This window comes from Struthio camelus, chromosome 1, assembly GCF_040807025.1.
Source record: "Struthio camelus isolate bStrCam1 chromosome 1, bStrCam1.hap1, whole genome shotgun sequence".
NCBI lineage: Eukaryota > Metazoa > Chordata > Aves > Struthioniformes > Struthionidae > Struthio > Struthio camelus.
The window spans coordinates 62,820,423-62,847,504 of NC_090942.1; the positions used below are offsets into that span (position 1 = coordinate 62,820,423).

The 27,082-nt window shown below is 42.5% G+C and overlaps 1 protein-coding gene across 5 annotated transcripts in view; it reads right to left on the reverse strand.

The window, feature by feature from the left end:
* STAB2 (stabilin 2) overlaps nt 1–27,082 on the reverse strand; it is a 96,547-nt gene that overhangs the window by 23,536 nt on the left and 45,929 nt on the right. For all 5 annotated transcript variants that reach the window (XR_011141240.1, XM_068944362.1, XM_068944353.1 and 2 more), the window contains 23 exons: nt 24,908–25,044; nt 24,442–24,556; nt 23,375–23,452; nt 23,108–23,200; nt 22,881–22,985; nt 19,695–19,826; nt 18,467–18,592; nt 16,972–17,028; nt 15,627–15,719; nt 14,891–15,086; nt 14,067–14,162; nt 12,997–13,042; nt 11,046–11,122; nt 9,358–9,483; nt 8,775–8,848; nt 7,008–7,079; nt 4,226–4,345; nt 3,209–3,256; nt 1,969–2,052; nt 1,723–1,869; nt 1,209–1,340; nt 789–848; nt 82–258 (listed from right to left, as the gene is read on the reverse strand). Coding sequence is in view for 4 of the 5 variants with exons in the window: in XM_068944362.1 (XP_068800463.1) it covers nt 82–258; nt 789–848; nt 1,209–1,340; nt 1,723–1,869; nt 1,969–2,052; nt 3,209–3,256; nt 4,226–4,345; nt 7,008–7,079; nt 8,775–8,848; nt 9,358–9,483; nt 11,046–11,122; nt 12,997–13,042; nt 14,067–14,162; nt 14,891–15,086; nt 15,627–15,719; nt 16,972–17,028; nt 18,467–18,592; nt 19,695–19,826; nt 22,881–22,985; nt 23,108–23,200; nt 23,375–23,452; nt 24,442–24,556; nt 24,908–25,044 (2,391 nt within the window). In the remaining variant the exon portion in view is untranslated. The remainder of the gene's footprint in view (nt 1–81; nt 259–788; nt 849–1,208; nt 1,341–1,722; nt 1,870–1,968; nt 2,053–3,208; nt 3,257–4,225; nt 4,346–7,007; nt 7,080–8,774; nt 8,849–9,357; nt 9,484–11,045; nt 11,123–12,996; nt 13,043–14,066; nt 14,163–14,890; nt 15,087–15,626; nt 15,720–16,971; nt 17,029–18,466; nt 18,593–19,694; nt 19,827–22,880; nt 22,986–23,107; nt 23,201–23,374; nt 23,453–24,441; nt 24,557–24,907; nt 25,045–27,082) is intronic.

The following is a 27,082-nucleotide window of genomic DNA, read 5'->3' on the forward strand; positions in this document are numbered from 1 at the left end:
CTGGGAAGAAAATGGGGGAGATGCACATTTGGTCTTGTGCACCTTAGCCTTGGCCACACTCCTGAAAACCAAAGGCTTTACCTCTGCATCTCGGATGATGTGGAATTTGAGGTACTGCACCAGTTTGTCTGTATTGGACTTTTTGAACAGGAAGTCCCGCTGTTCCTGCGGGAGGCCTCTGATAGCAGCGTCCGTGGGCCAGAAGAGCGTGACAGGTTTGTGAATGGGATCATTGATCAGACCGAGCAGGTTGTTGTTCTGCAACATAGCCAAAAAAAAAAAGGGGGGGGGGAGGGGAGAGTTTGGAACTGATTGTCCCTCTAAAATAATGTGGATGCAAAGGGATGAATGCCCCTTATAATGGGGATTCAGTGGCTTGGGACATTAGAGACGAATGCCCTGATGGTTTCCTGGTCAATGGCCTGCAAGTGGCATGACTTTAAAAACTGGCTGCCTGAGTTGAGCTGCTAAAGTTCAGTTACATGGCCCAATTCCCCAAAGTTCTTTAGTACACAGGACTGCCCACTGAAAATCAGGCTGCAAGAAGTTGTACTTGGGTCAAATCTTAGCATACAGCAGGTCAGAACTGAGAGAGGACAGGCCTGCTTGATGTCCCTTCCTGTGGGACAGGGGCCACATGAGGACCAGGCTTGTCACATACCGTGTTGCAAGCTCTCTGAATCTACTCAGCACCATCCCATCTGTGATGCTTTGTGCCAGGTCTGTGCTTTTGTCTAAAAAATGTCTTTAAAACCTGTGCCTGATGGCTGCTGATTCATTATTCTTACCTCTAGCAAGTTGCTGAACAGGATGTATCCATGTTTGGCTGCAACCATTTTGAGGCTTTCCTGCAAAGAAAGAAATATGCAGTAGATTTATCTAATAATATCTTCTTTTTTAAATGCCTATATATTGTATTTAGCTTTCCCCTGTTGAAGTCACTCTCTGTTATGAAATCAAAGCCACTGTAAAAGCCCTGTGCAGAAGTCCTCTTATACTGTTCTTAGTATAAAGGTAATTCTTGAATGAATTTTAAATATACAGGCATTTATTCAGCAATGACAAATTATGCTTGTATAAGGGTTTATAGCATCACTGCTTTGTGTGTGTTTGTGACATATATTTGCCAGTAACTGTGGAAAAGCTCCCGAGATTAGAATGGTGCAGCCTGAGCACTTCAGAAAGCATGTGTAATGAGCTGTACGTACCTTCTTAGTGCCTGGGGGAAATTCCTGAATCTGTGGTGGGACCAGAACTTGATCTATGACATGGATCACGCCATTTGTGCCAACGGCGTCACTGAATATAATTTCTGCTTTATTGTTCAAATACACAGAGTTCTGAAAGGTAACAAAAAATTTTTTTTTGTGGAAGCTTGTGGGAGAGTGAAGATGATGCCAAATTTCTTTGATACGGTGAGCTCACTCCCTGCTTTCTTTGCAACAAGTAGTAGTAGCCTCAGTTTTGGTAAGTCACCCCTTGCCCTTTCAAACTCTGGTCGTGCTCGTAAAGCTGCAGTCAGAGGATAAAATAACTCATATCAAAGCAGGAATCATGCAACTACAGTCTCAGCATAGCAAAAGTGCTGAATTTTTCAGCTGAATGGGCAATCCTTTTTAAAATACTGTTTATATACTTTTTTGTGCATCATTTATGATTTAAAGGTAGAAGAGAGCAGACAGTTTGACTGTTCTGATTGCTACCTCTTCATTGCTCTGTTACCTTAGAATAGCTGATCTGTATGGGGTCCCCATGGAGAGAGGTGATGTTTGCAGTTGTTCTCAGGTCATTATACAGTAGACTAGCACAACCCACCATATGGTACCGAAGAATTTGAGCCATCGCTCCCCTGGCAAGCCAGTCTTTAACCTACAACATAAAGTGGAGGAGTTGCAAAGCATGTAAGCATGGCATCTCAATCCAAAAATGGATGGCTTGCTGAAAGCCTGCAGCCACTTTCTTACTTACTCGTGGGTCAGTGTTTAACACATCTGTGCGTGGTATGAATAGAGTGAAAGGGCCGGGGCCGGCAATATCTCTGATAGACAAAGCCTGGAAAATTAAAGGGGTAAAGTGTAATGAGTTATTAATGCACATGATTTCACCCAGAAAACAGAGAGCGTCTTGGGTAGCCTGTCAAATGAGGAGTGGTGTCTGCAGCCCTGATACTGCTGCATGCAGCAGTATGTTTCCCTGAAATGCAAGAGTGAGAGAAACTCTTCTACTGGGTGGACTGACTTTCTCAGTCCTGTCCATCACCACTATATGTAGGCATAAGATAGAAGACTTTTCTGTTTGCTCTTTCAGCTTAAAGCCAAATCTTCATTTCCTGTACAATAATGAACAGGAGAATAAGAGGGAAAGCTCTCAGCTGATATTAAGTATAAGAAAGGTGAATAGGGCTATTCCCTCCTGGGCAAGGGAGAACGAAAAACCATTTCATCTTGAGATATTCAAAAGTGAATACACGTATATTTGTGTAGGCGTTAGCTGATATATGGTCGTGTGTACCTAGCTGTAGATTTATTACTATTTGAGGTACAAATTGACCTGGGGTATTGCAGGCACCTTACGATGACCACTAACAATCTAAAATAAGAAGAGAAGGCTCTAGTAAAGTGAGATGAAGTCGCCCATCTACCACGGTAGCAGAACTGAAACTAGAATATGGGTCTGTGGACTTGCAGGTCAGTGTGTAAGTCTGTGCTGTCCCAATGCATGTGGGTACACAGAGAATTACTGTTGCTGTTCTCCAAAAGACAGTCAGAAATAAAGGAGCATGTCCACTGTCTAGCAACACGTAGCAGCTTCCTGCGATGTTTCAGAGGGGTGACTGAAAATGGTGTGTCAAATTGGAAAAACCCAGGGTGAGCGGGGGTGGTAGACAGCTGTTCACATCAGAATTTGAGAGAGAGAAATGCTGGAAGATCTCAGACCGTGAATGGGCAAAAGCTTCAATTTGGTCTGGCATAGAGGCCTCGAGTTTCCCTGGGATATTGGTCTTAATTATTACTTCTCTAGCAGTTTTAGCAGCAGTTAATAATTCGTAGCAGAGCATCTCTAATATTAGTGATTGGTGACCCCAGTCCAGTCCTAATTATGTTGAAGGCTGTTGGGTACACACTGAATCTCTGCTCGCTTGCCCCCATGCCCTCAAGAGAAAAACAAACAAAAACCCCCCCAAACCACACCCTCAAGCTTTTCTTACCTCTAGGTAGAAATAAAACCTAGATGTTTTGGAGTCCCTGAGAAGTTCCTGCAATCAAGAACAACAAGACTTTGTAACAGTGCTGCAAATCTGGAGCAACAGCTGTGGAATACAAATACAGCCCTTGGAAAAGGGAGAAGTTTGATGTTAGGGAACTTCTGGCCTAGAATAAAAGCTATCCATCTGCACTGTTCCTGTTGTTCTTTTCTTATCTTGCTCTATCAAAGAATAGCATTCTTTGAAATCTAAAAATGCCAGTATTAACTCCCTAGTATTGCTTTCATAACAATTATCCATCAGTTTAGTTTTTCTTTTCCTTGAAGTTATGTTTTTATTAAGGAGATGCCATGAAATAAACCCGTAACTGGACTGTGAGTACTGGAAGGTTGACGTTGTTACAGGAAGATGCTTTTTCTTTTTTTGCATACCAAAGATACTGTAATGGAAAGTTGTATTAGGAAAGTATTTTAAAAATGTGGATGCCAATCTTGAAGTACTTTTACTTCAAAAATCAGACCCTTTAAAATGCCAGCATGCTCTGAAAAATCAAGTTTTGAATATGTTTCAACTTAAAGTTGGCAGCTAACCTGGAAAGTGTAGTCTTTGATTTACAGTGACAATCGGTGTTATATGAAAGACTATGTGTGCCTTCACTCTTTTTGTACTCAAATTGCCGTACCTCTGAATGCAGTATCTGGTGTAAACTAGTTGCTCTTAAACATGACCCTGAGCATGACCCATGATCTAACTATGAAGCTGGCCTTCCTTTGAGCAGGATGTTGGACCAGACTACCTCCAGGGGTCTCCTCCAACCTAAATTATTCCCTGATTCTTTGTGGTGGTTAGGGTTATTTTGCAGTTTCCCATTCCTGTATTTTTGGATAGGCTTTACTGCAAATTCTGGGATAGATTTACCAATTTATCAAAGACAAAGTTGGCATGTTTCAATAGACAACTGTTATATTAAATAACTATCTGAAGAATAATCGGGGACAGTGAACACATGCAACGCTTTACCTGGAAGATATTGCCTCGACATTTAAATCCGTCCCCAACGTAGTTATGTTTGCAGGTGCAGGTCCTTTCTGTCAGCTCAGTGTCATTACAGATTGCAAATTCGCTGCAGCCTCCGTTATTCTTGGAAGATCAAAATTTGAAATACTTTAATGCTGCATTTCTGGATGTACAACACAAATCTAGTTCACAACATTTTCATGTATGTAACTTAAAGGACTTAATCCCACCAGCTTTTTGAAACCAGATCTTGTTGAAACTTCTCACAATATATATTCTTTCTCATAAACAGAAAAGAGCGTTTAAGACTCATTTAAAAAGGAAAAGTCTCCTTTTATCCATAGGACATAGGTTTTGACTCCCTCCTTGTAGCTTTAGTTCACTGTCTTATCATTTGATCCAAAAGATTTCCAGGCAGGTCTCATTCTGGGCCTTGGGGATGTGATTCTTGGGTGCTCTGCTGAGGCAGCAGTGACTTACAAGGAAGGGAACTATCCATGGCTGTAAATAACTTCAGTGTTGCCAGGAGCCTGGATTTCCAGAGCAGCGTTAGCTTAAAACTGTCTATTGTTCTTTGTCTGATAAGCCAGGCCAGCTGGAACAGGGAACTACCACATATGCTTTCCTCTAAAACAACTCTTGTCTTCCCCTTGGCGCATTGCTAGTACAGCCTTGGGCTTGGAGTGGCCGTGGCCATCTCACCTGAATGCGTGTCTCTGGAGACCTCTGTGTGCTGAAGGGGTACGCTTCCCTACCCAGGAGCAACACCCTGGAGTGCAGGGCTCTTCCAAGTCACAAATGAGATGGATAGCACCTCAGTTTAAAAATAAGTTTGTTTCCTGGGCTTGTGAGGGAACCAGGAAAAAATGAGAAACCACCTTGCTCTCTCTTCATGCGCTTGTCTCTTGGTGTCCCTTCAGCAGCCAGCCATCTCTGGGATCCTTTACCATGGGCCCTGGGTAGGAGCAAAAGCTCCTTTCGAAGCTACCATTGGGGCCTAACTTGACAGGCCATAGTAAGTCCTGGCCATAAGTACTGAGTTTGGATTTAACTTGCTATTTATTTAGCTAGGTCTAGGTGTATTGCTGGCAGTTTGGGTTCATCAAAGCTTCCCACAAAGCTTTGCTGCACAGAGGTTTGGTCATAGCAAAGCCAGACTAGCCTCTGGTTTCTCAGTGACCCTCCTCAAAACCACCCTTTTTATGGCATAACTAGCTAGGTGGAAGTGCTGGAACAAAGCCTACACAGAACAATAGAAAGCAGCAGCTCATAATTTTGAGCTTTCTTTCCTCTGGCTTCTGTCTTCAGTGCCCTCACTCTTCCATCTCTGCAACCTTTTAAGGTTAGAGAAAGTCTGTTGGCAGCTCAGGCTGGGAGAGTGGGAGTTACTGTCTCTGTGCTCAGAGCACACAGAAAAGTGAGTATGTCCCTGCTGCAGCCTGCCAAGAAGCAGAGCAATGAGGCTAAAGCAGAGGATCTTGGTGCTGCAAAGATGAACTAGCTCATGCAACGACTAACGTGGTTAATTCTCAGCCTGTGGTACTAAATGACGGACAGGATGGGGAATGCCACACGCAGTCCTGGATTAGTTTATGGTGGAGGGAAAGAAGGGAAGTGGTTTGTGTGGAGAATAATTTCATTTATGTTTTTCTCCTTAAGTAAGGTTTTCATTCTGTTTCCCTCCACCCAGCTCCGTCTTCTCTGCCATGGGTAACCCTACTCTGTGCCACAGTTTGCAGTGTAGCTATCCCATACAATGTGTGTGCAAGGATGTGTTTGGGAATTCTCCTGAGAGCAGCTTGTGAACAGCTGTAGGGGCCTTGGGGCTCCTGTCCTCAATTGTTTAGCGGTAGCATTGCCCCAGGAGAGCATGCAGGCCGGGTCCACTGGTAAAAATATATACTCCAGGGATCCTAGATGTACCCAGGCCCCATGGTAACTCTTTGCCTGGGGAATGGATTTCATTAGTAATGACCTGGCAATGTGAGGACTTGATACTCTGATTTGACCATAAATAGTTTAGACAGAGAGGGGATGTGTATGCTGATATCTGATCATGTCTGTCTTCCAGATTGCACAGATGCGGTCTCAAATCACATGCAAGGGCTGATTCTGCCCACCCCCATCTTATATTGTAATTAAATGGAGTTTTTGACCTACAATAGACTCTTCTCTTGGTTCCCAAACACCCGGCTCCTAGAATAACTAGAACTTGTCCCTGAGAGTCAACAAGCTGAACCTTTGGTTTTTTGGCATTGTCATTTTTGGCATTACTATTAGTCCATGTAATAGACTACATTTCTCCTCTGCTATATCATATGAATCAGGCTCTTTAATTGTGTCTTGTCAAAAACCCCTGCGTTTCTTCTCATATAAACTAAAATGTTGGTAAGCCCTCTAGGTCCCAAATGCAAATTTAGATAGTAGCTTTCTAGATGAATTCTAGCAATGACAAAAAAATCTGCTGAGAAGACATGACTTATATTTAACGAGTACAGACTAGTGTCTGTTTCTCTAGATTTGATCCAAAGTTGTTGTTCTTCTGACTTGGTGGTGAGTCAAAGTCCTGACTCATATTACATCCAGGCTGTGATTCAGGAAAAGCCCTGACTGCATACTTAGTTTCTGAAATAGTGACAGCGCTAAAGCATATATTGAACTAAGAATGGGCTTAGCCAATTTTTTGATTCTGGGCATAGAGGGGGTATTCTTCAAATCTGAGTTCTGAATGCATGCCAAACCCCAAAATGTAATGGTTATAACAAGAACTTAAAATGTTACTTACCTGTGAACACAGACTGATATATGTGCATTTTTTACCATCTCCAGAATATCCCTTCAAGCAATTACATGCTGCCTACAAAATGAAAATAGCAAACATGTATACATTGAAAGGTGACAGTTTCCAACAGGCTCTATCTGCTCTTTCCCTTGCCTCTCCATCGTTCTCCCCCCTTCCCCCCCACCCCCACCCTCTCGGTTCTGGTTATTTGAAATGACCTCTTCCACCTCCACACGCTTACCCTCCTTGCAAAACTGGCTAAAAGCCTAAGCTGTTTCCCTTGCTTCATTTTTACTGGTTGATATTCCTCTCCCCCCCCCCGCCGCCCCCTTCTTTTTTTTGAGCTTTGAAATATCTCTATAAACACCTCTACAAAACACAGTTGTGTCATGATGTTACTACTCAGCTTCCCATTCAGTGGCAATACACTCAGTGCTTACTCTGATCACTCTTTTTTTGTACTTTCAATTATCATGTTGATGAAAAATTAACATGGTTACAAAGAAATGACTTCTGCTCTTCAATTCACTGCTTAATGGCTCTCAGGTTAGAATTCATATGTAAGGTGTAGAAGACAGAACTTTTGGAGGAGATTTCTGCAGCAGAAACAAAACTGCTAGGCAGTGTAATAGCAATATTTTATACATCTGGATGACTCAAACTCCTTTAGAAAGCACAAGCATTTCTAGTATAGAATTTAGGCTGTACAGTGATGGGATTTTGTAATGGAGGTTATTACTGCTCTGGTGTCAACTTTATTCCCATGGATAAGGAAGTATCCATAATCATATTGTAGCTACTACTTCTATCCTCAGTGACCATGTCAGGAAAGAGAATAACCATCACTCATCTTGTCCAGATGGACAGGGAAGGAGTAAGCAGCTCTGTGCTCCCACCAGAAACGTGCTGACTTGCAAATGACAGTCAAAGCACAATGGTAATTAATCAGCATCAGCAACAAGAGCTGACAGGGATTATGCCCTTTCCTCTCCCCTGGGCAACTGGAAGGCAGGAATCGGACTCTGACTGCTGATCTGTTTTTTGCCTTGCTCCAGAAGAAATACTGCTGTGCAGTGCGTGTTGGAAGATTACAGTCCTGCCAATAGCCAGTATGAAACTAGAGGGATGATAATAAGTGCTGCAATCAGGGAGTCCAGCTTCTTTGGGAACTGTTATAAAAATAGAAATGGTAATCTGTGTAATGTGATTGCCTGGGCCAATTTTTCTCCTCTTTCCCCTGAGTCTTTTTTACTTCTGTTTCTTTGGAGACTATATGGTATTTCTTCATGATGGTCACAGAATGTTGAAAGAGTGAACGACTATGTGAGAATTATGATTCAGCCTGTTTTGTCTCTGTGCACGCATTTGAGCAATGCTGGGAGAAGGGCTAGTTTGAAATAGAATTTTTCCACAGACAGCTTCTGTAACAATAGAAGAAACCTTAGTTGGTAACATTTTCAAACTGACAGGTTTTCACATGAAAACCTCCAAAAGGAGAAAAACACTTTTGGGTTTGGCTTGAAACATCAGAACATTGTTTGCCTCTACATTTTTGGATTTCTTCTACCAAATACATCTTTTTTCAGGTTTGTGTTCCCCATTCCCCCACTCAAAAAGCGCATTTCTGAAGGGAGCATACATCTTGTCAGAATTTTTGTTGTTGCAAAACCCAGTTTTCCATTTAAAAGATAAGTTCAGATGGGGAAATTCTTTTACCCAACTGGAAATGATCAGTCCAGTCCTATTTATTTGCATTGGTGGAGTACTTACTTGATTGGGTCCAGTTTGGGTGCATTCAGCGTTTCTATCACAGCCACCATTGTTCTCCAAACAAGGGTTGATTTCTTTATAAAACAGAAACAGTAGCAAAAAGAGTGACTTATCTTCCTTCTTGGGTTCTCAGAAGTAAAGCGTACTGGGCATGCAGATTATGAAAACTATGAATCGGTGAGACTGTCTTAGCTATTTGATACCTCAGTCTAGGTCTTGTAGTTGCCTTGGTAAAGGCTAAACCCCTGCAGTCAGTGTGTTTAGAATGGTACATGGGGAGGTATGGTACCAGACTCTTTCAGTCTACAATGGTCAGAGAAGCGTGGGTGTATCACGCTGCTACTCACTGGGCTATCTCTGCAGAGATGCAGGTCTGCCTTATTAGCTCTGGTGTTATACTGTCCTGCTAGTCATATCTACCACGTGGTGTTGCTGGCAAGAGTGTTGATATGCCTTCAGCATCAGAGGCTATAGTATCAGGAAACTGCAATCCTGAGTCTTAGATGGATCTTTTCCCAGCTACAGAACGATGCACTGCTGTACCTTCCCTCCTTGTGATATGAGAGATGTGGTGAACGCTCACCAATGCAGACTATTCCGTCTCCGGTGTACCCAGCCTTGCATATGCAGATTCTATTTCCAGGTGTTGTTCTTCTACATTCTGCTTTGGCAGAGCAGCCTCCATTGCTGGTCTCGCAAGCATCAATAGCTGAACAGTGACAAAAAGCCAAATTAAACCAATATGCTTAAATGGCTTTCTCTTCAGACTAAGTCTTCTCCATCTTTTAAAGGGATGTGCTGACACTTTCTGAACAACGAACCTTTCTGATTTAAGAGTCCATAGATGTCATTAGTGCTAGATATTTACTATTCATTACTGATAACAAGAGGGAAAGCTGAGGAATGTGGAAAGTAAGAATTCATCCAGGACTGGCTCTCAGTAACTTCCCATCTTCTCATTCTGCACCTTCTAACTAGAGCAATAAAGAAGGATCCTTCACGTTCCTAATTAGGTTAGAGGGGTGTTTGAAGCTTTCCCTTAGCTTTCCCTTTTCTGCACAGATCAAGTGGCCTTGCCTTGCAGGAGGTCTGGCCCTCCTGTGACAAAAAGTCCTAGTTGGATGAGGAATGAGGGACAGGGAAGCAGAAACATGTGGGTCTCTCTAAATCTTGGTTCTGCAGCCCTTGGGTTATTCAAACACAAACGTGTGCCATTTCTGCAATTCTAGATGAGTCAGAGGCTTGCAAATGGACCTTGCTTAATTACTCAGACAGCAGGATAGGAGCCTTTTCTGATCTCCTGCGTTAATGAAACCAGCTCTTTTTTTGTATTTTGTTTTTTGTTTTTTTGTTTTTTTCTTCAAATAACCTCAGATTCCTGTTTCAGCAGCTGGAATGTGTAGACTGGGGAGATGACCTGTCCCATAATCCTTTTTGCACAGGAATAATTCAGTATAGGGGAGTAAAGGTGAGTACAGAGGCACTATAAGAGATCTATGTCACCTAGGACTTCCTGCATGTGGAGTGTTTCCCATCAGTAGATTAAACTGGCTTTTTGCTTGATTTGTGTCAGAAGAGAAAAGCAAGGCAGCCAGAGTAAGGGGTGCTAAGATCTTGTATTAGGACCCTGCTAGCCGTTGTTATTAGACACATATGCTCCTGTTCCTAAGAGCATTAGTATTTTAATCAACTAAGAATTAGGTAGAGCAACTATAAAAATTAATTACAATCACCACAGCAGGAAGGCTAATTTGTAAATCTGGATATCCCATACTCTCAGAAGAACGCCTAGGATAAGCTGCAATTGCCTCTTTTTGAGGTTCGTTGTCTAACAAAGTTGATCTTGTCATCCCAGAAATCTGTGCAAGTTCAGAAAGCTGACAATATAACAGGACTACATAGCTTCCAATAGCTAGAAGTGCTATTGTACCCTGAATTGGCCTCTGTTTGGCTTTGTTGGAAAAGGAGAAAAACACATAATCCAGACATCACTGCTCTACAAAAAATGGGGCCTAGGCTGTGTACAGTATCTTGCCTGTTCTCTGATCTCCATTAGCACAATACCTTGCAGCTTGGAGATTTTGAGTCCTTTGCTTGCTGTGAACCTGCACCTGTTGCACTCTATTCATTTTGAGCAATCTGGCAGCAATTCCTGTTTTTTAACTCAGTGTATGGGGAAGTGCTCATCTCTCACCAGCTCCTCCGTCTCACCATCACCACAGAGTGCTTCAGGCATTTTCTTTCAAAAGGTAGGAAACAAAGTCCACTTGCCTGCACAGAATGTCCCGTTGCCCTTGAACCCAGCTGCACACTTGCAATAGGCAGTGCCATTCGGTAGAAGGAGGCAGCTACAGAAGTGAAAGGAGGGAAACGACATAAGGGGAAAAAAGTAGTCACGTCTCTGGTACAGTCCTTGTTGTGTATTGTTCTGAAGGTAATGTTGCATAGAAATAAGGAGGTATTTAATCTTACGGTATGATGTAGTTATAACCATTAACATGAACCTAGATCAAACTTACAGAATGTATTTTGGATGTTTTATTTTCAGTATTGAACAGTATGCTTTGGGCATGGAACTGTCCTATCTTCTCGCATTGAACACCAGAAATGTGTGTTCCTGCTTAGCCAAAAACTGCGTGGAAAATTTTTTTTTGTGCACACGTGTAGTTTATCGAAGAACATAGTACAGCTGATGCCCAGGAATTGTAGCCAGACTTTTGGGGGCCCCAGGTTAAAGTTTTTTTTTTTTCTGGAAAGTTTGACTGTATGCAAGTGGTGTTTTCCTGCCTCATAAACACTGGTCAATATAGGGATTGCTGCCTGCTGTTATCATGTGACAATGCCACAGAATTACAAGTACGATCCCACTCTTCCCCCACTTCTGTCATGCCTGTGTCTAGTCCTAGAACATACAGGAATACAGTTGTGGATGGGTAAGAATCTGCTTTTACTGTCAGAAACTAAATCTTGACCCCAGCAAGTGTGGGATCCCACTGAGTATATGTGAGAGTAGGAATTTTTCCAAAAAGCCTGGTGAAATATCACTGCTATGAACTACAGGTCACACAAGGAGAGAGAAAGAATTATATCCTGGAAAAGGGGTTTTGTCTCTGATTTCTCTGCTGCTATAAAGTAATTGTTGCCAAAAAATGAGGTGACATTCCAATTATCTTTCCCTGTTCTTTTGGTGTCTCAGTTACAGAAATCTTGCTGTCTGGTCAACAACGGAGTGAGTGCACTTCAGTAAATGGCTGAATTGGAGGTAACTTGCTGCTGTGAAAATTGGTTTCAGTCTCACTGTATTAGTGCTAGACAGCAGAGAGCATTTTTTTTGGGTACATTTTGACGTAAAGAGAAAAGGAGAGATGTTTCTTGTCAAATGCAGCTCCTTTTGGTGTAGTCCCTAGTGCTGATGGTTTTTCTTAGCTATGCTTGTGATGATGCTGGGAGGAAGCAGAAGGGGCAGGTAAAACCTACTTCTGAAATCCACCTTTGTGACCCTGTCCCCCTCTTCTCTTTAGTGCTGAAGATTCTATTTTCTTGTATAGTGCATTTTAGGACATATCTCACGTTTTTCTTTCCGCAGCATCCCATTTATTTCCCCTTTTAACATGAACATTTTGAACTTTTCAGCCTGGTTCATGAATATCATATGAACATTGCCAAGTGGTGCCAGGCTCCAGAAAATTAGGGAGCATTGCAAGTTGTCAGAATTTTGGACACCTCAGGAGGGAGTTAGTAACCTGGGTGCAGCCTGTGGAAATATGAGCACTATGCACTGCTGCAAGCAAAGCTGAAGGTGGCAACTGCCCCAGCAGACTGTGGTCTTGCACCTGCTTTGCCCACGCCAGATCCCTGGAAAGGCAGGCCTGCTGATGCTGTAGGAAAAACAGGGTATGCACAGTAGCAGCAATTTCTGGGGAAACCCCCTTTTCGACAGCATAAGTAACTGCCTGCATCCTTCCCTTCTATGGCAGCAACAGGAGTAGTGATCCCTATTCTCTACGGCTTTTCCCTTGGGTTTCTCTCTCAGCTCTGTTCCTTCTGCCTTGTTCCTACTGCAGGAGTGTCCTGACACTTTCTCTGTCCTTATCCTTGGAGCAGAAAATTTCAGTGTTTTCTGTGCTGTGGAGAATCTTGCTGAAGAGTAATATTGCTTTTTGCTTTGCAAAGGACCCTCTTTCTCTCCCCACTCCTCCAAATAAGCAGATTTCATACATACTTAGCACTGGTATGGCATGAGGTGTTACATGCATCATCTTTGATTTCTGCAACACAAAAAAACAAAGCAGGGATCAGAGCCTTTCAGGTCAATAGCCTTCTAGTTTCCCACTCTTTTACTACCACCACACAGAGCTAGAGTCTGTTGCTCTTCCATTAGGGATTCTCTCTCTCCGAAGGAAGCCAGCCCTCCCTTTGGCTAAACGACTCTGTGTGTACAGATAATTCGGAACCATTTAAATTCTGTGGTGAGGAAGAGGTGTGCCATCATATCACTAGGAAAGTATTTCACTTGTTATTCATCTTTACTCAGGTGAGTTTTGCACGTGGGGATTAATTATATAAGTTTAGATTTTTGAAAGGAACTGAAAGTTGCTCAGATCCCACTGAAGTTCCATCAACATTAACTATACAGTTCCTTTGAGTACTGTTTTTCCCTGAGTAAATTTAAAATAGGTATTGAATATTACTGTTAGTGTGTTTATACAATTAAAATTTAACATTAACTTATAATATTCATACTATTTACACAAAATAATTAGTTTTGAAATGGGTATTACATATATTTTATATGATAACATAATTTAATCAGTTATAGTAGCCATACTAGATCAACAGAAACTGATACACTTGGCAGTTTTTATTATATGAAGGAGAGAACATAAATTAATATCCAACATCGTATAGCTAGACTGAATGACTGAAACACCTGAGAGGCTTTTGATCTGAGGATCAAAATGTGCTAGGCAACCCTGCTCTGCAAAATATACATTCTTAACAAATGTGATATTCTTTTGGGACAGTGTGTGACACATCTAGATAATTAGCTAAGTAATGCATTTAAGTCTGATGAGTAATAACTCAGCTGGCTTTCTGTTAGTACGAGGATCAATTCCTTGAGCACAGGCCTGAATATACCAGTGTTTTGCCCTTATTTCATTGTGTATGGGAAGCTGCTGGTAACTGGTAGTCCTCGTGGACCTTCTGCACTAGGATCTGATCATGGCTGCAGTTCCAGCATTTTCCAAAACGCCCACTTCCTTCCCCAGAGAAAGGAGAGATGACACTCACCGCTCTCGCACATCACTCCTCTCCAACCGATGTCACATTCGCAGGAGCCATCCCCATCAATCCCACTGTTACATTTCCCATGGACACAAGTGCACACTGTGGGGAGAGGTCGGGGGAAAATCACTTGCACCACGAGGGATAACAGCTTGTGCACAGCAAGTCAGTGATGGAAAGGGCAGGAGAATGGTCCAAAGATATTCTGCTTATTGCACCTTCTGCCAGTTGTGCTCTAAACTGTATAGAGAAATGTTTTTTGGCTTGTGCCTACTGGCTTCTTCCTACAGAATAAATCTAAATTGAGAATCTTATCTTTCCTCTGTTCCCAAATAAAAGAACTGAAACCTACATTTTAACAGGAAAATATTGGTGAAAAAGCGGTGTTAAAGAGGATTATCCATGTTGAATGCTTTGTCAGGGCTGTAATCTGCAAGACTAGTAGACGTTGTCCGTAAGCAAGGAGTTCTCTGAACAAGGGATACGAGAGAAAATACCATAATGGAGAAAGAAAATGAGTTAATGACAGGACTATTACCTTGAGAAAGATGTCACTTTCCAGGATCTTGAATGGATACAGTTAGAAGAACTAAAGGAAAGGTTTATACCTTTCCCTCAGAGAACTATCAAGGGACTTTGCCTGAGTCAGATGGAAAGTTGAGGGAAAACACCTTATTTTTAAACGTGAATATGTAGGTTGGTAATCATGGTGACTTAATTTTAAATCTTGCAATACTTGGCGTTTTCCTTAAAGCTTGAACTGCTGCTAGTGATACAACTGTTTGACAAGGTCAGCCAAGGTGTCTGTGTGGCTCAGAGGCACTCAATACCTTGATCGCAGTTGTGGCCGTATTTGCCTTCCACGCAGCTTTCACAGGCTGTGCCAACAAACCCCTCTCCGCATTCGCATGCACCCGTGCCGTTGATGCCGTCCACGCACACGCCATTCCCGAAGCAGGCGTTCCCTGCTTTCCCGGGACAGGGCTGACATTGCTGCCCGAAGAAACCTGCACAGCACTCCTTGGTCTGAAAACAAAGAAGTATTGTCCTGGAGGTCAGAATCGGGGTAGCAGAGGCCCCATCCAGGTGTGCTGGAAAGCACACAGCAGGCAGATGTGGTCTCCTGGGCATGGATGAGCCAGGGAACTGTCTTTTTTGCAGAGCTTCAGCAATAGTGTCTGCTCCCCCTGGCCTTGCTCGTCACTGTGGCTGGGCTCTGACTACCAGTCCCAGTCCCTGGTGCAACTCGGGTGACCACCACTGACCCGGGGAAAAGTTGAAGGAGTGCTATGGTGAAGGGCAGCACTGCCCTCCTTTAACTCCCTCTCCCTCTGTACTGCCACAGCTCCCTGCTGTTCCGCTACTGCCGCAATCAGCAGGCTTTAACCTCCAGTCTGGGCTGGACCCGGAAGCCGGCCAAATAAAAGGCCTAGAAATATATTTGTCAGGAAGTGGCTTATATCTACTGCATGTATAGTGACTTAACACAAGGCGGGTAGGGTTCAGGGATGGGGGTTCCTGGATTTTACTGCAATACAAATAGTAGGAACGATGTTAAATACTCACAATTACGGTTTTTGCACATTTTGGCTGGCATCCAATCTGGATGGTGTATATTCTCCTGTTTTCAGAAAGGATACAATATTTCTTCTCCCCTGCCTGAACAGAAATCAGAAAAACAGCTGCACTTTTGTGTAATATTGATCAGCTACTTTTAAATGTTTTTAAAAAACTGGATGTTAACTTTATGCATGGCTTACTTTTTCCGGGTCATATATTCACTACGAAATCGAAGGATATAGTCTGAGAAATAAGAAAGCACTAGCTAAAATGATTTTTGCTAAAGCATATATAGTCAATTCAGCTCAGTGCCCTATGGCATTTAAAAGTTGCATCTAATATTGCCTTTGCTCAGAATTGAACAGAAACTTTTCTGCAGTTTGAAATATAACTTGTTTCTTTTTTCTTTCTGATACATTTCTTGTTCTTCCTAATTCGGTTTGGAAAACTGAATGCTAAAATACTGCAAAAATAGATGTCGATACACTTTATTTGAGGTCCGGACACCACTCTGAAAGCGTACTTTTCAAAGACTTCCAGCCTTGTTCTACACCTGTCAGGAGATTCAGATAAAGCATCCAGCTGGTCATTATAAATGAAGTGTTAATGTTTTTGAGTTTTACTTACGAGTACTTTAGTTGTACTTTAGTTGACTGCCAGCCAATTATTTTAATGGAGTAGTAGGAACTTGATCACTTTTGGAATCCTATTACTGACGCAGTTAGTCTAATTAAAAGATAGTTCAAAGGCAAAACATGCTGTATGATCCCATCAGAGGAACTAAATTCACAGAGGAATTTAGACAGAAAAAGACTCTACGTCTCATCATGGTTCACAGAGGCCCACTAAACATCCACAGCTCTTATACGTTGGGCCTGGTCGTCTGAACTGTTAGTGTCCAAGTCTCCTTGTGACTCTCACCCATAGCACTGCTGGGGCCAGGTTGACTTTGCCCTTCTGTACATCTATGGCACAGAGGGCAAAAACCAGCTTCTGTAATTTCTCCTGCTGCAAACATACTCCAGACCATGCTCAAGGTCCCTTACAGTTTTGTAGGGCAGAGGTAACCTTTTTGGTTGGAGGAGTCTTCAGGTGCCTCAGTGCAACTAGTGATTAGTTTTTAAAGGCAACACTGTCTTTAAGCTGCTCCTGATTCTGCTCCCTTGCTCCCAGGCTGGCTTAAATCAGGGGTAGATTGGGTCTGTTGACTGTAAATAATGTATGTAGCAGGCCAAAGTAACTAGCATAACTCTTGTTGAAACTGAGGCAATTAAACTAAAAGCACGCAGCATTAAATGTCTCTGCTCGGTTTTTACCAAAAAATATTTAGTATTAATGATAAAATATTTACCAATTCTTTTGTTCCTGGAGGACAGCTTGATGGCTGCAAACAAAGCCTGCACTTTTCCTTCAGAAACAGCAATGGAATGTAGTTAATAAAGACTGTACAGAGCTACAGACAGAAAGAAATTAAAGAATATTCCTAATCGTAGGAATCCTATTAAAAAGAAATCAAAGTATAGTCCTAATCGTATCCACAGAGGGAGGCAGGATTCACATAGCCTAGGATAACCCGACTGGTAAAGATGGTCAAGGTAGCTGGAAGGTCCAGCAAGGAAGAACACCCCCATGAGAAGGTCTGTAGGGACTTCCAAAAGGAGGTTTTCCCCCAAGGGAAAGCAGAAGAGGGAAGAAAGCTCTATTAGACATTCTGCTGTGCTCTCCTAAGGAAATGCTTCCCAAGGAAAGGACAATAAGGAGCAAATCCTGGGCTCAGATACAGATTTCTTGTGACACAAGGGCAACAGCAGCTTGGGGAAATCTCGTACCGTGGGTATATCTTATGTTACAAATGTCAGTGCACATGTAACCTCAAATTATTTGCATGTGTAAGGTCAGTTCGTGCATGTAGGCACATGTTTAATGTCATTCCTTTTTAACTACGTACTTATGTTCTCTCTGTTTTAATAACGTATAAATGTATGTTTAAGTGCCTTCTGATTCTGATCAGTCTTTTGTTTTCCCCTGGAAAATTATTCCTCTGGAAAACTATGTGAGAAGCCTAGTACCTGATTGGGCAAAGCTAAGGAAAAGCTTCCAGAGTGAAATATATTCAAACATGGGACTGTATCCCAAGGAAAAGAACTAGGTGCCCAAAGTTTGTTCCTGTTTAAATTTCCTTTAGACAGAGCACAAATCTTGCATTGTCTTCCTTGTCTAGCTTGTACATGGTATCATTTTCCATAGGTAGGGAAGTGCACTGTTTGTTTGTTGTCCTATTTTGCCCACTTAGGAGAAAAGACAGAAAGGAAACTTTTCCCTGTCAGTTTGAGGAAACCACATCCTATTCTTTGGAGGAAGGTAAAAACAATTTGTTTCTGATATGTAAAAGACATGACAGATGGAGAATGCTTCATTCAGAGAGCAAGAGGAGTTAATATGTATTTGCAGAGGTAATCTATATCTGGAATGAAAAGATAACATTCTTAGTAAGGAAAAACATTTTTTTCAGTTATTTTCTACTTGCTTACATTATAAACAAGTGGCCTGGCTAAGAAGATGTTTTAAAATAGTGCATTGTTGTTATTTTCTGAAAATTAAACCTCAGGAATAAACTTATTCCTGTGCCATTCTAATTATATCTTATCCAGATTGTCAGTACCCTAACTGCAGGATCAAAGCAGTTTCAATAGGATGCCAAAAATCTGCTAGGAATATCTTCATAGAAAATGCATGCATCTCTTACCAGCAAACACAGTATAATGTATCCTGTACATTTTAGCTGTATTTTGCTAATGACCTCTACAACGCTCCTTAAAGCACCTATACAAAGAGGACCAACTTACAGTGATCACAGTATCATTAATATCACATCTATTCTTCTGGATTTCCAAGACTTTTCCCAATCCATGAATAATTCCTTTGTCTGTTGCAACATTTGCATAGCTTATAGGTGCATCATTTACGAACAGCTGCAAAAGAAAAGCAATCAGTTAGAAGGCAGCAGAGCTTTTCAGGTTATATGGTAACTGGAGCAGTAGCAAGTGAAAGAAGGAGCAACGTGCAAGTCTTGCTTCAGGAAAACTTAAGAACATAGTTAACTTTAAGCACTTGCTTACATCCCAGTTGGTGCTGGATTGGGTGTAGAAGTGAAGGAGGGCATGAGATGAGAAGCAGCCAGTTCAAGTTTCTTAGCTGGGATGTGAAGGGGCAGCCAGAGTGCCTCTCTTCCCATTGCAGGGTGTAAAGGTGCAGGGTTTGAGGAAAGAGCCTGAAGAAACCCAGTGTGGGGGTTTGCTGCTTGTGGGGCATATGGGAGCTGCAGGGGAGACCTCCCAGCAGCAGCTCCTTCAAGGAGGGCTTTGTCATATAATAGCAAGGGCTGCTACCCCATGTTCCCCTTGTGCCCTCTTCAGTGGCAGCCCCCAGAGCAGATGCTTTTCCAAGATTCTGCCATGAGCACAGCAAGCAGTAGGGCCAAAACTGTTCGTGAGGAGCTTTCTGTCCTCCTTTGCCTATGCCTTGAGGGAGCTTTGAGACAAAGAAGGGCTAAGTTCCCTTCCTGGCTATGCCACCGAATTGAGGGGGTCACCTAATCTTTCTATGCCTTGACTTCTTCTCTAATGAGTGGTTTTGAAGAGCAATTCGTATATGTTGCCAAGTGCTTTGAGCTCTTGGGATTGAAAGTGGAGTAAATCCACAGAAAATAGAATTAGCATTTTATAATTGAAGGCAGGATTCTAATGGCTCTTGGAAGTTCAATTAATGACTGCTTTGTGATGCAGGCTTGTAGCTGCTAGATATGCAAGTCCACAATTTCTTCTAAAATGTGATGCTAGAACTTGACAGCATAACTGAAATAAAATCCAATCGAAAATCCCTTCCAGGCTGACTTTGAATTAAGCAGGTCTGAGCAAGGCATTGCATCTTAGTGCCATCTTTTGTGCGACTTAAGTCCAGAGGCTAATATGGGGTGCACGGCTTTTTTTTTGGCTGTATATCAGTTTAAAATTGAAGCTTGGATCAGGAAAAAGCAGGAAACCTATTTCTCTGAGTAAGTGCAGACAATGGTACCTCGCTGCTGTGGAGGAAGAATCCAACTTGATAGGAAAACCCGAGCATGGTTTCCCTGTGCATGCCATTGTGCAGGTCATTCTTCAGGAGCTTCTCATCCAGCACAACATGATATCGGATATGGTCCTCATCCTGTAAACACATGATTAAATTCAGAGTTACGTTTTAAAAAAAAAGTATGAATAGTCATTTAGCATATGAGACTTTTAGGGCATAAGCCAAACATAGATTGCCTGAATTTAAGAAGAAATTCAGAATAACTTAAGAACACTGGGCAGACTATTTCAGATTTCTTACTGTTGAGCGTCTGCTTTCCTGTCATAGAGCAACTTCTGTCAGCCATGGAGGAGGAAAGACTATTGAACTGGAGGGACCAAAGGTTTACTTATGTCTGGAAGTACCCCTTTCTGTGCATAGGGCTGGCTGACAGATTTCTCCTTACGCATCGTTTTTTCCTGTGGACCCCCTGAAAAGCGTATAAATGAAAGTTCACGATACTTTGTCATATAGGGTATGTCAAAAGGTTTTTTCTGTGTTTTTTTGGGGAGGGGAAAGCTTTAAGGTCACCCTCAGTCAAAGTGCTATAGCCACACTTGTTAATTGGAAAGTTTTCTACAACTCATTGCTGGTTTATATTCATTTTCATGGATATTATGAAATTATTCTTTGTATATCAATTTTTTGGTGAGGGCTTCTCAAGGTTTCTGTGTCTTGTTCCAGGGCAGGGGACTCCCACAGCTCTCCCTGACTTGGAGGAGAAAGTAGAAGTGGAATGGGTTTTGTATACGTGAGGACTGTTTAGCCAACAGATCTCGTCTCACAGCAGCTCATATGTATTTGCAATAAAATAAATGTTTGTGAGAAATACTGTTGCATTCCGAATGTTCATACTGCTCCTGTCCATCAGCTCCTTCAAAAGCTTTTGAAAGCATGACACAACCTCAGGCTGCGATATTTGTGATGTTGCCTGGCTTTGTCCAGAGTGATGTAATGCTGATCTTTACATCTCATCAGGTGATACCCATTCTGTTTTGTTTCCATAGGTTTGACAAAAAAATATTTGCAGGCAAGACGATGTGAATTAAGGTCGATCTAATCTACTAAAGCGTAGGCCTCTATCACTGCCTAGCTCTATTTAATCCTTCTGACTTGGATGATTTGGAGGAAAAGTTAACTCTCATCACCTTCATTTCTATCATTTATCACCAGCAGAGTGAGAAGCCACCACTCTATCTGAACAAAACCTTTCTTCCCCCAGGTCGAGAAATGGGGTCTCTTCACTGCACCAAACTCTTCCCTCTGAGGCAGAGTTCTCCTGATGTGCTATATTAAAAGAAGAAAGCTCAGACAGAATTAACCTTACAGTTATTTTCTGATTTCCTTTGTCAGATAGCCACACCAGACAAGGTGGGAGGATGGAAGAAAGACAGAACATACTGGTAAGTGCATAGCAGTGGAAATGAAAAGGATTTGTGTGTGTGTGTATTTGTTTCCATACACATAAGATATATTAATTAACTGCCTAACAGGGGCAGATAAGAAAAATATGGACAGCATAAGCCTGAACTATTAGTCATTGCTTGGCTTTACTTCACTCAAAGACAAGACAAAATTAAACACATTTCTTCAGATCCCCTTCTCTCCTATTCACTGCCTTAACTCAGCAGCGCCAAAGCACTGCGGGATGGGCTGACGGACTGCTAAAAAATTCCAACCACTCACAGTTAGTAACAGAGCATATTCTGTGAAAGGAGTTGAAGAAAGATGGCATATTTAGAGCTGTTTAGATGCTGAAGGCCTGAGCCTGGAAATGTTTGTATGTGTGATTTCAGCCAATGTTTTGGCCTAAGCTCTGGGAGACAGAGGCTTTGCTGTTTTTCTAGCTGCCTTATTGTGTATTTAACTAATATTAAAAGCAACAAAACCCCAAACCCAATGGGATGGATGTCTTAAAGCTAGGTACATACCAAGGTTTCACTTACAGATGCTTTTTATAGTGATGCAGAAATTATATTGTTGTGTCACGAAACTAACTGAACTAGCTTTCAGAAGTCATTTGAGCAGATTTAGTTTGATTGTGTGTGAATTCTTCCAGTGAGGAATTATTCATAACTTTTGCTGTGGATCTGCCAGTTGAAGTAAATGTTTTGGTGCGAGTCATTTGAAATCTGTGTTCCTCAGCTTCCTTCTGTTTATGGAGACCACAAAAATAGGGACATAATGTGTCAGGGTAAGTATGGAAGCAATGGGGAAGTAATAATGTCATTGTATGAGTTACCAGTGAAGCTTCATCTGCTAGGTGTGATTCTAGATACTTGTATTCAATAAAGAGATTTCAAACTGGAGCAAATGGGAAGAGAACTGCTGGGATGACTCAGGAAATTGATAGCTTAACTTGAGAGGAGACTGACAGGCTTGAAAAGGCTGCTTGGCCTTGTAAATGCTTCAGAGCATAAATGTCAGAGAAACAGAGAAGTTATTTCAGCTAAAGCACAGTGCTGGCATAAGAATAAAGGATATTAAACTGGCCAGAGGTGCGCTGTCAAATTAATATAAACTGGTTCTGGAAATGAGGCCTGTGCCAAGCAGGGGAGGTAGCTATGTCTGTGCTGGGCAGCCACAGGGGCAAGAGGAGGAGCTGGCAGCCAGGCTGGGCACCAGCCCTGTGTGGGGCTCCTAGGAGAGGGGCAGCAGCAATGGGGTTTGCTTGGGGATGCTTTTCTACCAAGCTGGACTGAGCCATCTTCAGCACAACCCTCGGACTGACCAATAGTACTTTTAAGCCAGGACTAGAAACCATTGGTGCAAAGTGGCTCAGGGACTGAGCCCAGGACTGATGGGGGCAAACATCTGGATAGTCTTAAGAAAGAGTCTGAGTGTTTTGTGACATTATTAATGTAAGGAAAAAAAAAAAAAGTCTACTGATGAAATGTCTTGGCTATTATTAGCATTGTTTTAATTAAGAGAGGGACAAAACCCAGAACAAATAGCTAGACTCTTCCAGAAAGCCAGGAAAATATAGATGGATCCACCCCTCCTCACCTCCTGCCATTAAAAACAAAATCAAACTTACTGGATTTCTGGAAAACTAACCCCTTTTCCTATTTCTGTCACCTTTCACTCAATCCACTTGAAATTGAAATGAAACATTGATTTGTTAAGACTTGTCATGTAAATAATACATACCAGAGTAGACTTTTTGTCCCTTAGGTAATTTTTGATGGCATCATTATTTGGGGCAAACACTGTGTACGTGTTTGCAGCTTCTATTTCATCTGCTAGGCTGTATTGCTATCATGAAAAACACAGAAAAAATCAGAATGACCACGGATGTTCTGATACTGGCCCTAATGCAAGTAAACTGGAGTTTACTGCAAGTAAACTCTTATTCTTAAAAGAATGTGAAAGCTTACAATAATGTAGCCCCTGAAAATGGAGTAATCGGGCATTTGTTCTAAGCGGGCCAGCAGCCTTGGCATTATGGTGCTTCGGGGTGGAGTCAGAACCTGAAAATGGAGCAGATATCCCATGTTAGCATATGTGCACATGCTGTGTTTGCAGCTACAAGGATCAGATGTAGGAGAAAATGCTGTTCCACATAAATGCTTTTTTCAGGCGCTGCTGGGTTTTTCCATTGCTTGTGGTGCAGAGGAATAGATCCTCCCTATGTGGTCGTATACCTTATCAATAACATGTATGATCCCATTTGTGGATGCAACATCGCCAACTACAATGTGAGCTCCTTCAACCGTGATGTTCTAAAAGGAGGAAAAGAGAAAGGATTTACTGACACATTGCAACGGTATTATTTTCCCAGCCATTGGTGCTATGAATTTCCATGCCTTTCCAAATGCTTGCTTAGAAGTCCACTGTGACTCTGCTAGTGCCAGGCTGTGTTGGAGGCTGAGGATGCCCTCAGGAAACTGCATGCAGAAGGGGTGGCTTTGGGGCTCTGCTCCTTGTGTGCAGGCTGGCAAAGCTGTCTGACCATGCTGGGGGGGGGGGGGGGCAGTTACTTGGGGTAGGAGCGCTCACCTTCCACCCCTCACAGGGTGGCTGAGCTCTGATCTCCATGTGCTCTGATTCATGCACTTCTGTGTCTCTGCTACTTTGAAGGAGCCCCTTCATCATTTTTCCCTGGGGGGAAGAGAGGGAGGATTTTTCCCTCTCTTAAAGGGGTTGATGTCCTTAAATGTGCCATACGTATTTCCAGAAAATCCTCCTCAGAATGTGGAGTACTAACTAAAAGGACTGAGAGGAGGGGCTGTCAGTTGGCATTAGTTATTTACATTTTAAAATATGTTTGTGTGGCTTGGGACTATCAAGTTGCACATGCAGACACGTGCACAGTATCACTACTTCCTCCCGCCTTCCCTAAAATAAGCTAGTGGATTTCCTTGACTTGCTTTGTCTTAAAGTAGTTCATAGGCTATTCCAGGCAGGGACTACATTTCCACTTAGCTAGAAGACTGTTCAGAGTTTGCAGCCAGTACTATGAAATTAGCAACAAATAATGTTGTTAACAAATACCAGCTAGGTAAAGTGATGGAGAAGATACAAGTTAATATTCCTCCCACAGGGTCCAATATAGTTATCAATGCCTTTAATTTTTATAATACAGTCTTTTTTTTTTTTTTTTTTTAAACAGGTATATAGTATCTGTATGGTTTTGTAATATAAGAACACTGGCAGTAGTGACAGTCACAATTTGGTGTATGATAACCCAGTGGTTTGCAAGTCATCTCACCCCATTCTCTTCAGACAAGCGTAGGAAGTTGCTCTGTAGAGATGTTGGCAGCATATCAGAGGACGATAAATTCTGGAAATCAGCAAAGCTGTAAGTGCCTGTCAACATGTGATACCTAAAGGAAATTAACTGGATTTGAAGGTTTTGCATTATCTCAAATTTTCCTATAAATATGCTTAGTGCTCAATGCTAAAATTGGAGTTTAAAGCAGGAATTGTTTGTACAGTGCCTATTTCAGCTACGCTGTCATCTCAGCTTGATCTTTAAACACTACTGGCATAAAACAAGTAAGGTCTATGTTTTCAGAGGAGTTGCTACAGAGATTTATATCACTGTAACTAAAAGGAGAATCCTATGTCCCTCCCTTAAAAATGTAAGAGCTGTCTTGCTCTAGTGACTTCAAAACAAAAATTTGCTTGTAATGAAAACCAGTTCATAAAAAAATAAAGACAAACCATCAACGTACTTCAGTAGGGTTGGGATGTTACTCTTTGACATCCAAAACGCTTTCTCATCTTCATCCATGTTTTCAATTGCTTGAAGAGAAGGCACGAGGACAGTTAGATTTGAGGTAGTGGACAACACTGAGTTTATCTCAGCCTCCTGCATGAAAGCAAAAAGGGTAAAATGGTTTGAACTAAGGACTATCTCAACAGCAGCCAGTGACTTTTTAGCAAGATGTAGTATGGGATGTGCTTTGTGACTGGCCTGGAGAGGAAGAACGACTATACTGAGCATTGACATGAGCAAAAGGACTTAGAACTGATCAAAACCGGCGAATGAGCATCTGTATTTTACAGAATAGATTGTCAGCATTTAATGGGCATAAGCAACATTTAGCTCAAAACTGTTTTTTATTATGCAGCACACAAGAGATGTCACCTCCCATGAGTGTTAGTCTGTGTGTTTTATATAATTTAATATATATTTTTTAAAGTGTGATGATCACTGCTCCTTACCGATATCTTCAAGTAAACTGTTCATACAGAGCACTTCAAAGTATTTAACAGATAGAAAGATTATGATCCACAAAATAAGAAACCCATAAAACACAAGGGCGTCATTTGGAATAAGACTATATAACACGGCTGTGATTCTTCAAGAAGTAGAAGGGATATGCAGCCAGGGGAGTTCGCATGGGACATGGCTATAGAGGATCCTCTTGCACCTCTCCTGAGGAACCTGCATGCTCGATTGCCTGTCTGAAATGCCTATACACCAATGCGCACAGCATGGGGAATAAGCAGGAAGAATTAGAGATGTGTGTGCAGTTGCCGGGCCATGATCTTGTTGCAATTACAGAGACATGGTGGGATAGCTCGCATGACTGGAATGCTGTCATGGGTGGCTATGTGCTTTTTAGGAAAGACAGGCCAGGAAGATGAGGTGGTGGAGTTGCCCTTTATGTGAGGGAGCAACTAGAATGTGTGGAGCTCTGCCTCGGGGTGGATGAAGAGCAAGTTGAGAGCCTATGGGTAAGGATTAAAGGGCAGGCTAACATGGGTGACACGGTGGTGGGGGTTTACTACAGGCCACCTGATCAGGAGGAAGTCATCGATGAGGCCTTCTACCGACAGCTGGAAGTAGCCTCACGATCACAGGCCCTGGTTCTCACGGGGGACTTCAACCACCCTGACATCTGTTGGCAAGACAGCACAGCTAGGCACAAACAGTCAAAGAGGTTCCTGCAGAGCACTGAGGATAAATTTTTGACACAAGTGGTGGGGAAGCCAATGAGGAGAGGTGTGCTGCTGGACCTTGTACTAACGAACAAAGGAGGTCTGGTTGGAGATGTGAAAGTTGGGGGCAGCCTTGGCTGCAGTGACCATGAGGTGGTGGAGTTCAGGATCCTACGAGGAGGGAGCAGGGCAATAAGTAGAATCCAGTAACCCTGGACTTCAGGAGAGCAGACTTTGGCCTCTTCAGGGACCTACTTGGAGGAATCTCATGAGGTAGGGCCCTAGAAGGAAGTAGGATAGAGGAGAGCTGGTTAATATTCAAGCATCACTTCCTCCAAGCTCAAGATGGATGCATCCCTCTGAGTAAGAAGTCCAGCAAAGTGGGCAGGAGACATGCCTGGATGACCAAGAATCCCTCAGGATGACCAAGCCCTCAGGAATCCCTGACCTGGGAGACCAGGGAGAAAGTCTGGAGAAAGGAAGACTTTCCCTTGGTTGAGGAGGATCGAGTTAGAGGTCATTTGGCCAAACTTGACACTCACAGATCAATGGGCCCTGATGGGATGCACCCACGAGTGCTGAGGGAGCTGGCGGATGTTATTGCTAGGCCACTCTCCATCATCTTGGCAAGGTCCTGGAGATCAGGAGAGGTGCCTGAGGACTGGAAGAAATCCAATGTCACCCCAGTCTTCAAAAAGGGTAAGAAGGAGGAGCCAGGAAACTACAGGCCTGTCAGCCTCCCCTCCATCCCTGGAAAGGTGATGGAACAGCTCCTCCTGGAGGTCATCACTAAGCATGTGGAGGACAAGAAGGTGATCAGGAGTAGTCAGCACGGATTCACCAAAGGGAAATCATGCTTGACCAATCTGATAGCCTTCTAGGATGGGATGACTGGCTGGGTAGATGAGGGGAGAGCAGTGGATGCTGTCTACCTGGACTTCAGCAAGGCTTTGGACACTGTC